At 42.1% G+C, this 16,900-nt stretch overlaps 1 protein-coding gene across 1 annotated transcript in view; it reads right to left on the minus strand.

Moving 5' to 3' along the window:
- The window catches only part of LOC149795961 (contactin-2-like), a 221,995-nt gene extending 205,303 nt beyond the window's left edge, over positions 1–16,692 (minus strand). Inside the window, exons 1-2 of the mRNA XM_089963901.1 lie at positions 16,549–16,692; positions 15,218–15,301 (exon numbers count right to left, since the gene is read on the minus strand). Coding sequence (XP_089820027.1) covers positions 15,218–15,301; positions 16,549–16,555 — 91 coding nt within the window. The 5' untranslated portion in view covers positions 16,556–16,692. The remainder of the gene's footprint in view (positions 1–15,217; positions 15,302–16,548) is intronic.
- Between the last annotated feature and the right edge of the window lie 208 nt (positions 16,693–16,900).

A 16,900-nucleotide genomic window follows, 5' to 3' on the forward strand; every position in this document is an offset into this window, starting at 1 on the left:
CCCACTTTACGGGTTCTGCGTTCGAGAATGCTTTCGACGTCGTACACGTCTTCTTTTTTGGTGACACGTTGTAACTCGGGCAAATAAAACGTTCCTTTGAGCACTTCTCCGTTCATGTCTTCCAATTTATAGACGGCAGGATGACGGCCATGCACTCGTCCAGTGACACGAAACAGTTCGGTCGTCCAGTTAGGTAAGTAACCTTTGTCAAAAGTGTGTTTGGTTTTGCCAATGCGCACCCAGTCTCCTACGGCCAACTCTCCACTTTTCTTGGGGACAGCCCTCGTCGGGGATGTATCAAACAGGCGCTCGAACACCAACACTTCGTTGTCGGGAGACACTTCTTGCGGGGCACGTCCGATGCTTCGATGGTAAGATTGGTTGTACGCTTGCACCAGGTGTGGTAAGATGTCGATGTACTTCAGAGTGTGGTGATGCGTAGAATATTTCCACATGCGTTCTTTCAAAGTGCGTTGAAAACGTTCCACGATGCTGGCTTTGGTTTCGGGATTCCCGGTGGTAAAAAAATGAATGTCACGTTTCTTTAATTCCTTTTGGAAAGCTTGGTTCAGAAATTCGGTGCCTTTGTCCGTTTGCCATCGAAGAGGGTGACGGCCACTTTGTTTCAACACCCGTTGCAGGGCTCGCACTAACTCGCTGCTCGATTTGGAAGTCAAGGGCACGACCCAGGCAAATTTGGAAAAGACGTCGATGACACAAAACAAATATTTGTAGCCGCGATTGTAGCTGGCCAAATGAGAGACATCGGCTAAATCGGCTTGCCATTGATGATCGATGCCTTCCACTCGGGTGCGACTTCTGGCAAACTTGCGTCGAATGGGTTTGTGTAAAGTGTAGGTAGCTTGTTCTTGTAACCATCGTTGCACTTGAGGTAAACGGAGACTTTTCAGTCGAGTTTTGGCAGCACGATACAATTTTTGATCTCCTGAGTAACCTGCAGGATGCGAGGGATCGTAGCAAATGCTGGCTAAGACTTTTTCCATTTTTTATTTTTTGTGTTTGTTTGTGTGTTAATAAGGCACCCACTCTTGGAAGATGCTACTCTTTTTCTCTTGGGGTATTTTCTTGGATTGCAATGCTTTGCGTGTGCGACCGGCAATAGGTGTTGAAGAGGAGGATGTCTGAGCGGGGGATATCGGTTCTTGTTTCACTACTGTCTTCACTTCTGTCTTCACTTTCTTTTTCTCTTGTGATGAAGAAGGGGTGGCCATCATCTTTTTAATCCATCCAATTCTGGAGGTAGGTGGCGTTGTTAACTTGCGTACTTTTTCTGGTGGAATTTGAAACCCTTCTTCTTCTTCTTCTTTTCCTTTTTCTGTCTTGGTCACTGGTACTAGTGATGGTGCTGGACTTTTCATCAAGGTCTTAAAATCTTTCAGAATGGGTAGAGCTATTTCGCCTAAAGCTTTCTGGTGAAAGAGTTGCAGTCGTTGCAAGAGTTGACCGTACTTTTGCGATTTTTCTGTTTCGGACAAATCTTGGCGATCTATCAAGGACTGCAGTTCGTGTTGTAACTGGGACATCTCGCTCAAATTGGGATTGGGAGGTAAATGCGGGGTGTGTTGTTCTTGCCACCGATGGTATTCCATCCATCGTTTGTAAGGCACTAAAGCCAGTTCTCGTTCTTCCATGGGTTGTCAGGGGTCGATTCTGAGATCTTGGGACTTCCGAGGGCCTTTTTATCTTGCTCCCACCAGTCCTCCCAAAATGGTTCCCAAGACTCCTTTCAGTATGGGGCCTAACAAGAGGGGCAAAATACCTCCACGTTGGACCAACATCTTCTTTTTTTGACGAATGGGAATTTTCTTTTGAACCATTTGGCGAAGAACGTGACGATGTTTGCTTAAGCATTGTTTTTGGTGTTTGGACAGAGGGATCGTGCCTTTCAAAACGTTCAAACAACATTCGCACACGGTATCGATGACCTCTTTGGAGGCCGATTGAATGAGTTTATTTCGTAGAGGTGGAGAAGCTTTGGACAGGAAAGATAACATGTCCCCATGTTTGACTAAACGTGGTGGTAGTCCTTTCCTTTTCTTTCCTTGGGGTTTTCTGGAGGGTGACATCTTTGAGTCTTCAGGAGCACCAAAAAACACTGATACCCCCGACTTGGTCACAGGCCTTTTTTATACTGGAACGCGTCGCCACTGATTGTCTTTACGTCGTATTAGTTTGAAGACAGGCATGACACGTCGTGCAGGGGTACGTAACGGACTAAATCGAGCCAGTTCTTGCTTGGACAAATCCAGTAAACTTTGTAACATGCCCGATCTTTCATGGACTTTGATATTGGGAGAAGGTACTTTGTGAGCAGCAGCCACTGCCGCTAAATTGGAGGGTCCTGCCACTGGGGAAGTTCTTTTGGGGGTCATCAACGGAGAAGTTCTTGGTGTGATCAACGTCTCCAAGTACTCTTCAGTTCTGGGTGTCATTAAAGGAGAAGTGGATAAACGTGAGGCTGCCGGAGACGCAGTCACCGCTGTTGCAGGTCGTGGTTTGCGAGTGTAAGGTTGCGTCCTGGCCGAAGTGCCTCTCTTGCGACTAGTTTTCTTCTGTGGACTTTTCTTTTTCTGGGGACTTCTTCTCTGTTTCTTTTTCTGGGGGCTTCTTTTCTTTTTCCGGGGTGGTGTCTGGTAAGAGGTGGGTCCTGCCACTGGAGAAGTTCTCCTTGGGGACCTGGTCTTTTTCTTCTTCTTGGTTCTTCGTTGGACTTTTTTCTTGGGTATAACTTTGGGGGCATTAGGATCCCATCTTAAGAGAGAGCGAATGATGACCCCTCCTAGAGTACCGCTCCCTCCAGGTTTCAAAATGATTTGTTTTTTGGTTTGAGTGTCGATGCGGGGATCGGCCAGTTGGACCAAAGCGACTTTGTTTCGATCGAAAAAGCGTTTGGTTTGATGAGGAATCTGAATGATTCCTTGGAGTATTTGACGTGCCGTCATCGTGAACCATCGTAAGACTTCTTTGAGACTAGCTTCTAAGACACGAGCTCGTATTTGTGGATTTTTTTCTCGACTGATGCCATACAAGGCACGAATCAATTTGACGGGAAGATGCGACTGAAGGGACGTCATGTTGACGTTGTGTGAGACAGACGAAAAAGGGTCTGAGGTTTTATAGATTTTTTTATGTGGAGGGAAATTAAGTCGAGGACGGAGACGTGTACAGGACAAGCCCTCCGTCTTGGCACCAGTGGTGAAACAAGTGGGTACGAAATCGCAAATCCTCGGAGGTTGTAGGTTTCAAATCGACGAGTAAATAGGCGTGTGGAGTTTTGAGTGGCATCGTCGTACGCCTGAGTTAGCCAAGGCGTTCCTAACTGTTTGGCTAAGACTTGCACTTGCGATTTATCTCGAGGGCTTTTAAATAAGACCACGTAATGCGCATTGCGACTGATGGTGCGATGGGCTTTACTTTGTTGAAACAAATTTTGGGTGATGTAAACGACACTGGCATTACGGTGATGCCCTTTGCGCGTGAACCACAGTTTAATTTCTTCTTCGTCTTCTCCTAACATGTCAAAAATGACCAAATGGGTTTGAGGGGAGTCAGAGACGATGCCGTCGTCTTCTTTAGGAATGCCTTCCACAAACACGATGGAATCGCCTTGACTTTCTCGCAAGAGGCTGTACGCCAATTGCCACTCTTTGTAACACCACACGATCCGCTGAGGTGGCCGATCGATCAAATGATGTTTATGTTCGATCAAACGTTTGACGAATTCGGTTTTGCCTAAACCGCTAGGTCCAGCAATGAGCATGTTAAATTGATGGCGAAGATACAAAGCCTCCCAACTGGCACGATCTAAGTGTTCGTCGATGACTTTGACAGTAGAGGAAGAGGGAGCAGAGACAGCAGAGTTAGCCATAGTGTGAGAAATGTCACTTGTGACACGAAAACAAACAAGACAAGAGTTTATATACTTTTTTCAGAAAACGTTTATTGAATGTTTCAAACATGAATACGAAAGACAAAAATACATAAAAGCCAAAGGCTTAAGTACAAGGATAAAAGGCACATGATAACCATTAACGTGGAATAAACACAAGTGTCTGTACAACATGTTTTGGGTAATGTTCTAACCAGTTCTATAGTAGGGGGTAAGGTCACACAAGTGTCCTCCCGAAAGGGTTTTTCAGGCCTGTCCACGACAATCCCGTCCTGGATGACGGGTTCTTCTGGCACCGTCACTAACACGGGTTGAAAAGTAACTTTTTTCCTTGAACAACTCTCGTGCATACTGGGCCACTTCTTGGGTCCAAGCCTCAAAATCCCATTCTTTCCAGGCACGGGCATCTGTCCAATGGGGATGTAAGTCACAAGCTAAACACACATCGTCATACACGTCTTGGGTAGCTAAAAGTTGACGAATCTTTTTTTCCTGTTGAGGTCGAGAAGTATCCAGATGAAAACGCAAGGCTTTGAGCAAAAGGAGTTTTTCGTGACCATTTAAGGCCATTGAGGTGGTAAGTACTGATCGTAAAGAGTCCACAAAGAATCGGCTGGTAAACGAAATCCCAGAAAACAAGTCACTAAGACACACACCACTTGTCGACCCAAATTGAATGGATACAGTTCTTGTAATAATCGATGGTAATGATCCACGGTTAGAATATGGTCATTGAGTTCCTTCCACGGAATCTGTTCAATAATATGTGACATAATCCGTGGCATGGCAACTTATAGTGTCTTTGTTTCGGAAGCAATAAAGGTAATTTCTAACTAAACATTATCGTTCTCCAGTAGGGAATTTAAATGTTACATACTGTAACTGAAACGTCAGAGTTTGTCTAGATGTTTCGTCTTTTTCTAAGCAGATTCCATGTAACAAATGTTGGTAATCCTTTAACTCGTCTTCCTCAATACGTTGCAGTAAGTGAATCTTGAAGTAACCAAAATTACGAACGTCTAGTTTATCATCATTCACAAACTGAAAGTGTTCAACAAGGTCTGAACACTGAAAAAATTTCTGACGAATCAGTCCTCTTATACCATTCAGGTACCAGTGGTTAAAGATCTGGTGACGTAACGGATGCAACTGTTCTTTACGTTTGACTTGTATTTTGACCAGTTCTCGGTAAATCCTTTCTCTCAACTCCTCAGGCAAGCCCAAAATGTTCTCTTGTAAAGTATCCATAAGTATATACACTGTTTTTGGAATCCTTGGGTGGTGGCCAATAGCCTCGTTTACCTTTATGCCTAATGTAATATCCACTCATAATCAGTCTTCTTATACTTTGGAACAAAGCATAATTTAAAAACGGTCGAATAACTTTGCGTTTGCGTTTCACTTGTATTTTGATCAGTTCTCGGTAAATGCGTTCTCTCAACTCCACAGGCAAAGCACGAATGTTCTCTAGCAAAGTATCCATCAATAGGTCATACTAAATCCTCTTTGGTCTGACACAAGAAATGTACTCTTTGCACAAACATGGTTTTACTTCAGTGTCGAATTTAAATCGTTTAGTCACTAATCTACACATTACAATTCGTTCAGAAGTTTCCTCTTTCACCAAGTTGACATTTTGTTCAAGATGTTGGTAATTCGTTAACTCTTCCTCTGGAATTCGATGCAGTACGTTTACAATGATGTAGTAGATAGAATCGTCCATAACAAACCAATCCTTTTTAAAACTAGGGGATCGTTGATCAATGTCTGTCCAATGGAACACTTTCAATTGAATCAATCCTTGTATAGCCTTCAGGTACCAGTGGTTCAAACACCGGTGACGTAACGGATGCAATTGTTCTTTACGTTTCACTTGTATTTTGACCAGCTCTCGGTAAATGCGTTCTCTCAACTCCACAGGCAAAGCACGAATGTTCTCTTGTAAAGTATCCATGAACAGATTATGGTAAGTTACTTCAATGTCTCGGTCCCACTAAGGGTAAGTAATGACAATTCGGTGACCATCGAGCATGTTCTACGTAGGCCGAATCTTGCGGTTCCCAGTGGTGAAGTGACACACTGCAACTGAAGCACTTGACTTTATCTCCTTCGCCCAAGTAGAACAATCCGGCTCTGGCTAATTCTTCGGGGGTCGGTCCTCCCAGATACTTAGGCCATTTTCCTTTGAACGATTGAAGACGATTTTCAAAGTCGCAGTATTCCGACAAACGCACAGGAAACGAATATTCGTTTTTCACAGGTTCGTTTCGATGAGGGTTGGGTGACATGAACAGGAGTTTGCTCAGGGCTGGATGACATCCGTAGTGGGATAGACGTGAAGGTGAACATTCCCCTTTAAAACGAAACCCAGTAAAATGTCCAAGAGGACCAGCGGCATCACTTTCGCATCCCTCAGGTTTGACACGCACAGCATCACTTTCCATGATAGGGGTAGTGACACTAAAGTTCCCATGATACTTTACGGCATCGCTAAGGTCACAACGTACAGCATCGTACCCATCGCAAGGCTCACAATCGCATTCCACTTCAGAAGTCCCACACTTGAATTGTGCCTTTCTAAACAACTTGTTTTGTGTTTCTCTGAAAGTATTCATCTTGTTCGCTCGGTCTTGGTAGTCACAATGAACTATCGATCTTGCCTAGGGTTCCTTTTTATATACAGACCAATACCGACGTGTCCATACGGTAAGGTGAAATGATTGGGAAGTCTCACTCGCTTCTGGTACACGATTTCATACACTTTTTCCAAGGGCCGACTGACGATGTGGTGAGTGGGTAAACGTACAATCTTGTTCGGTTGATAGGTGGTCACTTTAAAGTTTCCATCCACTCCCGATTGCAAGGCTTCTTTCAAGACCCCAAAGTTGACCACACGACTGGTACGATAATTCAGAGTCAGTCCTTTCACTTTGCACGTCGTATGCACTTCTCCTTGTTTGTCCCGGTATTCGTAGCCGTAATTTTTGGGACCGCCACTGACGAAACTTAGAATCTTGTCGTCGGGATGCTTGTCTGTCCAGGCTCCTAAACGGTCTCCTTCGATGTCAGGGTGCTGTTGACTCGGGTGATGGATGTAAATGCAACTGTCCGTATCAAAGTACAGGACGCGTTCTTCTAACAGTTCTAAAGCTTCGTACAATTGTAAGCGAGCATGAGCTGTCACGTAAGCCGCAATGATGACATTTCCAAAAGGGTCGTCTTGTACAAAGTCCAGATATTCTTCGTAATTAACCAAGATCAAATCCTCTCGAACGACGTCCACGTGTTTCATGTATTTGGTTTTGTCGTGAATCATCTGGAAGTAGCGGGAAGGTTCTGTCAAATATTCCGTCTTGGGTAAACACGGTCGTTGTGCCATTTTATCCCACAAGCAATTTAACATCACTTTGGCAAACGATCGCCTGCCTTCGTTTTTCTCGATGTGGTCTAAAGAGATGCCTTCTTGTTCATAGTATTTCTCTTTGAATTGTATTTGGTCTTCGGGAGTGTGACACCAGGACGGATAGCCGCTGGCTTCTTGCTTCAGTTTCAAAAAGACATCCACGTAGTCGGCGAAAATGCCTTTCTGACTGGGATCACCCTTGTGGTATTGTTGTGTCTTGGGAAAGTGGCAAATTTCGTACACTTCTAACAGTTGGTATCCCATGTCCACAGCTTTGAACAATTCTACGCTGACCCAGGTTCCCGTCAAGGCACGTTCTTCCTGGGTGTGCTGACAAGGTTGGTCTTGGTTGCACGTTTCTGCACAAGTACGGCACAATGGAAACATTAGTTTGCCTTGACAATGGTGAGGTAAGACGGGATGGTATAGGTTCGTGGGAGGCAAAACTTTGCACTTGATCAAACCTTCGTATTATCGAATGTTTTACAGGTCGATGTGTTCCGTTAACAATTGCGGGTGCTCTACAGGAAAGCGACAATATTTGCACACGTAGGGATACAGCGAACACACGTCCAAGTATTTGATTTCTTCTCCTTTCTCTTCGTCGGCTTGGTACAGCAAACAGGTGGCATTGGTCCTTCCTCCGTACAAACTATCCCTCGGGTTTAGGGGGTCCATCAGCTTCTAACTTTCCACAAGACGTTTAAACTCGGGATCGGTTTTCATACGGTGTTCGTACTCGTGTTCCCACATTTCCACCACTTGGTATCCTTGCTGTTCTAACTTTAGGCGTCGCTGACAAGTGTCCTGGTACAAGTCTTCGATGGTTCGTTGCAAAAACTGATTTTTAGTGCCACGGTCAGGGTAACAGACGGGACATCCGTGAAATAAGCAGCCGTTAAACTCGTACACGATCTTGGGGTTTTCTAAGTCCCAGCCATCGACCGAATACGTTCCGATGGTCTTTTCGCCCCCTCCGTTGCGGGCATGCTAAATCCACTTGTCTTCCTTGTCGCACAAGTAATGTAACCAACGTAGGGCTTTGACCGAGTATTGACGTTTGACAAAGTTGGTTGTTTGAGGGCTGATGACAGCCACGGTCTTTTCAGGCATGAATCGTTGTCGATACACTAAGGAACACGCTTTGGCAATGGTGCAAGTTTCTTTCAAAGGATCGACCCCTCCGTGTTCCATGAACAGTTCTCGAAATTTTCCACAGCAACGCCGTAAAATGTCCACGTCGGAACGACAATAATTTAGCATTTCTTCCTGAAAGTCGAAAGGGTCCGAGGCGTGAGCCTGGTACCAAGCGTAGAAAGCTTCTCGTTGTTCGGTACGCATGTTGTCGGGTCGTAATAGTGAGCCTCAGGTAAATGGGGTAGAACGGCGTGTTGATTGGCTTCCGTATTGAAAAAGTGTGGAAAGTACCCTTTAGCCATTTCTGTCATTCCAAACGTTTTAGGCATTCGGCTCAAAGGCATGGCCAAACAGCTCAACGAATCTTTAAACTGTACTTGTCCCACTTGCATGAAAATGATTTTGGCTCCGTTCAAAGTCACTTTAGGACGCCCGGTGCCTTGTTCATTATAGTATCTCAAAAGAAACTGTCCATCGTATCCGGAGAAATTGTGAGCCATCACCGTGGCATGACGATGACAATCTCCGTAACGTTCGATGTCCTCTTGGCTCCACGTCTTGTGGACAGGGTCTAAAACCCATTGGGCAAAATCGGCTAACGTGTTCGGTCCCCGAAAGATTTTTTCACGCCCTCCAGGAATCTTGCTGCAGTGAGGGCAATGACTGAAGATAGGTTCTTCAATGCACTTCTCGCACGCTCAATGAGCCACGCAGAAATTAGGAATGTGAATGCCGGTCTCTTGCATGCATTCGAAATCGAAAAAGATGAAATTGCCTTTCTTCTTGTGACCGTCCTCTTTCTCTGGTGGAGGTTGGTATTTTTGCACGTAACATTGGTGTTCCAAGTCCACGATGTGGTGACAAATGTGACATTTTTTCTTTCCTCGACATACGTGTGCCTTGGCAGTATTGGTACATATGCCTTGTCCACACGTAGGGCACAATCTCAGGAGCTGACAAGCACATTTCTGCTGTGAACCTTGCGTCTTCAAATGTTGTTGGTAACAGGTAGGGCTGACAAACGTCCGCAGACAAGTTGAACAAGGCACTGGTCCTTCGCTCAGACAGGGTGGAGAGGCCAAACATCCTGGGCATTTCAATCCACAATGCTTGTGTTGCTCTCGATTATTAAAACCATAATCACATTTCTCACAGTAATAACTGTATCCCAGGAATGCAGTGATACTGGTAATGGTATCGAAATGGTCATCGTGATAATAAACATGAATGTATTTTCCGTCCTTAAAATCTTGGCCTCGAAACAACAGAGGCCCGCGCATTTCTTGAGGGTGCACTTTCAAGGTGTAGCGTGGAGCTAGGGCATCTTGCAATTTTTGCATCTCAGGAATGCCACAGGGTATGTCTTTGGACAGTCCGGCTTGTTGTAACAGGAGTTCTGCGCCGTTTCGTTGTTTGGCTCGGTTCGATTTTCGAATGTTCTCCCAGGTTCTTTTCCATTCTACCGTGTCGTTCTTGTTGGCATAGGTTCGTCCCACCACGATGGCACGGGCTAAACACATCTGGTCATGAGGGTTGTTAATTCGGACGAGACTTGTTTTGGTGTTGCGAAGGTCGTCCACCAATAACATCTTTTTGCGTCCAGTCCCTTGAGGAAGAGAGACGTGGGTCATGTCCAGTGTGGCTTTACCATCGGTGATGTCAAACTGACCATTAGATTGTTGTACGTGTTGAATCTTGTCCATGACTTTGGAAGCAGTTAATTCTGCAGGGGTGCTAAACTCGATCCAAACAGGGGATTTCAAACCGTCGTGTTGTATGGAAAGTCTCAAGCGATCGTCTTCTTTGGGTTGACATTGTCGCTTGAGTGCGGTGAGCAAAGAATCCCACACCCCAGTGATAAACACTTCTGCTTTCTCTAACGGCACTTCAGCCTTGAAATCTTTAAACTTCACTGTGTATTTGTAAGCCGTGGTTCTAAATTTTCCGTCTCTCGAATGGAATAGTATTTTTCAGGGTTGACTAAGGGTGGTGAACTTGGTTTAGAGGGTTCGGATTCTGGTTCACTCATGTCTTCTTCAAAATCACTGGCATGAATTTGTGCCAAGACTTCAGCTCTGGTACGAGGCGATAGATCACGTTTCTGTCTCTTACTTTCTTCTTCTTCTTTCTTCTCGAATGAATAGGATCGTTTCATCTTGAGTGCAAAACGTCAAATGACTCAAAGTTTAAACACCATAGACTAATTTATAGTCATGGCAGACCAGCGTATATAAAAGGGTGTGTGTCTTGTCCTTTCACTATTCATTTCACTCTCAAGCTGAGCACAACGATGGAAGAGACTAGCCAAATCGAACGTTTCGTCAGAGCTTTGCGAGGAGTCATTAGAAAATTCTCTTCAGACCAGCCCACGGACTACTCTCCTTCCTTTCGTGATAAAAGTCAAGATACTTGCTATATCTGTCAGAAGAAAGGGCATTGGTCTTCAGAGTGTCCAGACCGTCAAACAAGAAAAAAAAAACAGGGACTAAAAAGGAAAAAAGTAAAGATACCTGTTATTATTGTCAAGAAAAAGGACATTGGTCTCCAGATTACCCAAAAAAGAAACAACAGGAGTCAGAAGAAAAGAGGAATTCTTCAGAAGAAGAGAGGGATTCTTCAGAGGAAGAAAGCAGACAGGTGAAGAAAAAGAAACAGGAGAAGAAAAGAAGAAGGGAAGAAAGCGAGGAGGAAGAAGAAGAAAAGAGTGTGACGGTGAAGAAATTAAAAAAAACAGAGAGACTAAACAAGGAGAAAGAAGAAATCAATGAACTTTTTATTAAAGTGTTGTGTTGTGAATTGTGAATTGGATTGTAGCAATGGATAAAAGAATAAATTAATGATATAAGGTAAGTGTCTTTGAGTTTTGATTTTAAAATAAGAACGTACACTCACGCACTCATACAAAAACACGTACTATAAGGGGTAAAATGGGTTGGGTTTTTTTTTTTTGGGGGGGGGTTTGAGTTATTGGCAAATTGAAAGGCTATCTCTTTTCGAGAGACGTGGGTGGCCCTGAAAAGGGCCTTTTTATTTTGGTGCAGGGGTGAGTTCAAGCAATCAACTTTAACTGCCTTAAGCCTTTGCCACGGCCAAGGCCTACTTCTGGACTGCGTAATGTTGATGATGATTGGGTTGAAATCACTAAGGGTGGTACGGTAGGCTTAGTCACAGGGTTAACGTGTTTAGCTCGGGAAGGTCGTATTCTCTTCGGTCGTAATAAAGAAGTCTGATACATTTGTTTCAGACTTCTTAACTCCGCTAAAATGTCCAACAGTACCGTGACCGTTTGATTTTCACCCTCTTGTTTCTTTGCTGCTACTTCTTCTTGCTGTTGATGCTGTTGTTTTTTTCTAACCTCTTCTTCTTGCTGCTGCTGTAGAAGAAAAGCTTGTTCCGCTTCCTTTTGTCGTTGTATAAATTTCTCCAATTCTTCTTTCTGTCTCTGTCTAAAATTCTCCACTTGCGGTAATGAAGAAGGTAACGAAGGTTCCGGAACAAATTCTTGCGAGGTAAGAAAATCCACAAAATCCCAATGTACCTCTTCTGAAAGTAAGTCCTGGTTCCCTTGGGCAGTCTCCCCTGCTGGTGCACCCCAATGGATCGTTTTCTGAGTTTCCGTCATGTTGAATCACTGTCGCATAGATTGACTGCACACAAGCGCTAGCGAATCTATATAGACCACGTGACGTCACAGACTACTCTCTTCGGATTGGATGCGGGGTGACTGAATTTTGTAACGCATGTTTGGATTGGTGAATGAACTCAATCCGTTTCAATCCTTCCTCTACCTATAAATAAGCGCAGTTCACTGCATTGATTCACCTGTTCTCGTCGCTTCAAGATGTGGACCACAGTCGAATCATCCACCCTTGTGTCTTCCATGATGTTTAGGACGGACATGCTCATGTATGTCCGGTCCAAGTGGACCATTGTCGACAAGTCAGACACCAGTCTGTGGATACGAAGAGTGTACGTAGAAAGACAAGGTTGCCTCAAGAGGACACTAATTTATGGCCCTCGAGTAAGACGCAGCTTGAGGACAAGAAGATGCCACAAATGCCCTTTATGTTAATGGATACATTAACATAAACGCAAAGGCCCTTTTCAGGGCCACCCATATTTCTCGAAAAGAGAATGACTTTCAATTGCCTACCCCCTTTTTTTAAAAAAATTTTATAAAAAAAAAACAAAAATCCCAAATTCAATTCCCCTTGTGCCTAGACAGACCCAAACTCTATTGACCATGTTCAATTTCCCTTGTCCCTAGACAGACCCAAACTCTATTCCCATGTAATGCTAATTCCCCATGGCCCTAGAGTTGCCCACGATGTTTCTCCATGTTAAATTTACATAGTCCATAGAGTTGCCCGGGGGGGTCTGGAATGGTAATTCCCATTGTCCCTAGGGTGCCCCTATTCACTACTGATTGTGTAGTAGTTTTGTTTAGTAGCAAGTCGCACGTGATGGCACTATTTGATCGAAATACCAGACTGAAAATTGTCTTTATGTTTGGAAATATCACAGCGAGCCTGATAAATATGGCTGTGATACAATTTGACGTGAGTTTGACCTTGAAACTCTAACGTAGACATCTACACACGTGCGTTATTTTCGATTAGTTCAAGGGCAGCTTCTTTATTGTTCTATTTAACAGAATTATTGATGATCTCACCACTGATCGTGCTAATAATGACAGGAATTCTAATTTTACGCTCAAGCACATCAACGTCGCAGAGTGTTGCTCCTCGTCCAAGCACAATGCTATTCCATTGATCAATAGCAACAAAAAAATTTGGAGTTAGCGGAGATCAAGGAGCTGGATTTGCAGAATGTTCGGTAACACCAAGTTCATTATTCCAGCCCATATTGGTGAGAGCTTGCTTTTGTTCGGTGGCTGCATTTGATAAATTCCATGCACAGCAGCCGTGTACGGAATCGCGATTTCGTAAAATGCTTGCCGATCCCAGATAGCAGCCCCATGTGATGTTGAACTTGTCAGCATAATGACGCGTACCTTCAATCGAGATTGGCGTTTAGGTTCATGTTTATCTCGGATTATCCAACCACAATCACGATGCTCGGTGAGACATTTAATCCAAATAAGGTATCGCGCCCTTGACGGTAACACGCTGATGATTTTAGCTGCAAGCGAACTTGTCATATTCAAAGAACCACGTCGACCACATATGAGCGGCACTATCATTAGAAACTTACATTTTGCATCACTGATAAAATCATAAAGATTTAATCAATTAAGTAAAAGTACTGGATGTTGAGCTATTCGATCGAAGTCAAACTTGATGAGATTGGGTACGATGCTGATTAAATTTATAAATTCGTACTCCATATTAAAATAAATGTGTATTATTCAACTAAAAATAAAACAAGAACGAATGAAAAAGAAAAAAATGAACTTACAGCTGATAATGTCTGGGCGTCTGCTAGTCGGGTGTGATTCCATGTATTTTAACGCGGTTAAACAGCCCTATAATCTCGACACAACTTAGATGTTGATTTAGTTTCGACACCACAACCAGTGCATGAAACGTCTCATCCACGGTGATTTCCAGAGACATAATCTCCGCAATACTCTTTTAAACAACACCGCTCACATGGAACTGTTTTTTTCAATGAGGTATCCGCAAAAATATTTTTTCTATCATTATAATAAACGCGTATTATTTCATTGATTTAAATTTAAATGCACAAAAATCGATGATAATAAAGATGAGTTCAATAATTTGAGGGTTGAAGGATGAAATTTCACGCGTTAAACATAAGATATTGGAACATATTGTACTACTGCATCAGCTGGTTGATGTGCTAGAAAATTGTAAACAGAAATGTGAGGATCAGATTAATGTTGAATAGCAGCGCAGATCCCGTGATGTCACCAGGTATGTTCGAGAATCAACGAGTACTTTAGCATTTTCAAGAATCAGTCTCACGCGCATCAAGTCAGCAATTACTGCACAGTGTATTGTTAGGCGTTATTTTTTCTCTTCATGAAAACGTCGCCACGCCAATCCTCAATGGTCAGCTGAACACAGAGCTTCTACGGAAACGCACTATTCTTTTCACATTTATCTTGGTTTGAAGGGATCACCGTACTATGATTTTCTGTCCAATTATTGCTTTCTCCACCAAATATTTCATTTTTATGACGTCGTATTCTCGCGTTTGTCATATGGTAACGCTGATATCATTCTAAATATTGGAGTGCCATTAGAAGCCAGGTTTTTCCAACATATTTACATTAGTTTAGAAGCGTTTGCCTTGCTAAGATTATGTCCAATTTTTGGCCCCTATGGCAAAGTGTATCAACAATTCCGGTATGATGAATATTTAAAATCAACAATTTTAGTTTAGGTGGTTGTCAGTGGAATTGGCCGGGCAATATTAACTATCAAACGAAAGAATAAATCTAGGAACAAGGCATCTATTGAGAAAAGGAAGGCAATGTTAATAATAAACATGTTATCAAATATACTTATATTCCCTCACCAAACCTGAACGCACATAAAAAAAAAACAACAGTTCTCAATTACCCTATCCGGCGTAATGTTTTATTTAACACGTCTCGCTTTTCATAATTTACATCGATGTGCGATGACAGCGGTTGAAGCTAAAGATCATCACCATTGTTGTAAAGGCAGTTTTAAGACACTTCTGAATGCTTCAGAACAATGTTCATTTTAACCAAGTCTGTAAACCTCTGCCAGTGATAAAAAAAATACTGTCTTATTATGAAGGTGCTGTCTACATACCGAGTACTTCTTTTCCATGAAGAATCCAGATTGAAAATAGAAGCAGACACGTTACAACTCGAAACTTCATCTCCATCTCAGTTTCTGGAAAGAAATTAAGGATCATGTACATTAATATATTATCATATCAAGGTAAATCAATAAATAAAATTAAAATATTACTTGCTAAAAATTATCTATAAGTAAATCCATTGCGCTTTTTGAATATATGGAAAGTTAATGGAGCTTTCATTTTCCTGTCACCTTTGTTTTAAAAGACAAAACGTCAATTTGCTTTGGTGGGCCTATGTTACATGAAAGAGCTAGTTTTTATAATACGTTTGCTATTTTAGAGAAAAGATATAGGAACAATTGTGCTTTTTAGGGTTTAATTCAAATTATATTAATACGTGTAAAATAACGACGATCATAAATAAATATCTGCGAGAAGAGACTGTGCTTCATAATGCTTGTATATTTGGAATTTTGAAGTACTATGACTTTCAAGCCGTATTGGTTTGGAAAACCATTATGAAACACACAAAGTTTAATGTATGCTCTTTTAAAAGCTACTAACTTAGAAAACCAGAAACACTAATAATAATAAAAAGAATCATTTTAGCAACGTTCAATACATTTCAATTAAACAAATAGCAATAAAAATAAAATAATAAAGCTATTTAATCCCAATATCTCGCCAACCTTAATACTCTTTTTACATTCAAGTATCGTATGACTCGTTCTGGCTTATGATTGATAGCTATGCAAGTTTTGTATTGACTGGTCAGTATAATAATATAGACGATTGAAGCAACTGTACGAAGAGCCATATAAGAAGTACATTTTGGTCAGTCAATTGCTTCATTTGCTTTGGATCTGTGTAACAATGGAATGGGATAATTTTTATCAGATCTAATATTTTATCTTTATGTATGCGTTTAGGTCTGGTTTAATTCGTTTTAATGCATATTTACGAAAGCCTAAACTGACGTAGAATTTATCGATAAACAAACTGAATAAAATGAAGTTTAAACTTTTCTTTCGAAGCACCTGTTTGTTCGTTATCGTTTGAAATTCGTTCAGTAATGACAGTAAATGACGTTAAGGGTGGTGATTTTCTGATGCTAAATTCAACTACTGAAACGATTTTATGCGAAGCAATCATGCTATTCTGTATATCTGGCCCGAAATGAATTAGTATTATCTAAGAAGGAAAATCCGTGTATTGTTTAAGGGAATGGTAATGTGGTCATAAGTGAAGTATCATGTAATATAATGTGTTGCTATTTATTGGCCTAATCGTAAAACTATATATTTTTCTAAATATACATTCAAGATCCAACAGTTCTTACCTTCCATTCATTTTCTTGAGGGCGAACAAGTCCAGTCTCAATATTCAGCCCCTATTCATCTAAATATATATCACAATAAAACCACTCCAATATACTTCATGTAACTTCCGCATTGAAACCAACACATAATCGCCTACTGATGCTGTAAATACTCGAAATCAATTAAGCTGTACACGTCTGAAAATCCTATTTCACTGAGACCTTTGCTAGAACAGTCACATTTATAGAATGTGCCACATAACTATCAGTGATCCTTCCTCCTTTGCACAAATCAGAAATTGGTACACTTCTAATATTTTCTCAGGAACGTATTTTTAGAACTATTGAACAAGTAGTTCCCCCTCCCCTTTTG

Source organism: Sinohyriopsis cumingii, chromosome 7 (genome assembly GCF_028554795.1).
Source record: "Sinohyriopsis cumingii isolate HCF-2022 chromosome 7, ASM2855479v2, whole genome shotgun sequence".
In the NCBI taxonomy this organism is placed as follows: Eukaryota; Metazoa; Mollusca; class Bivalvia; order Unionida; family Unionidae; genus Sinohyriopsis; species Sinohyriopsis cumingii.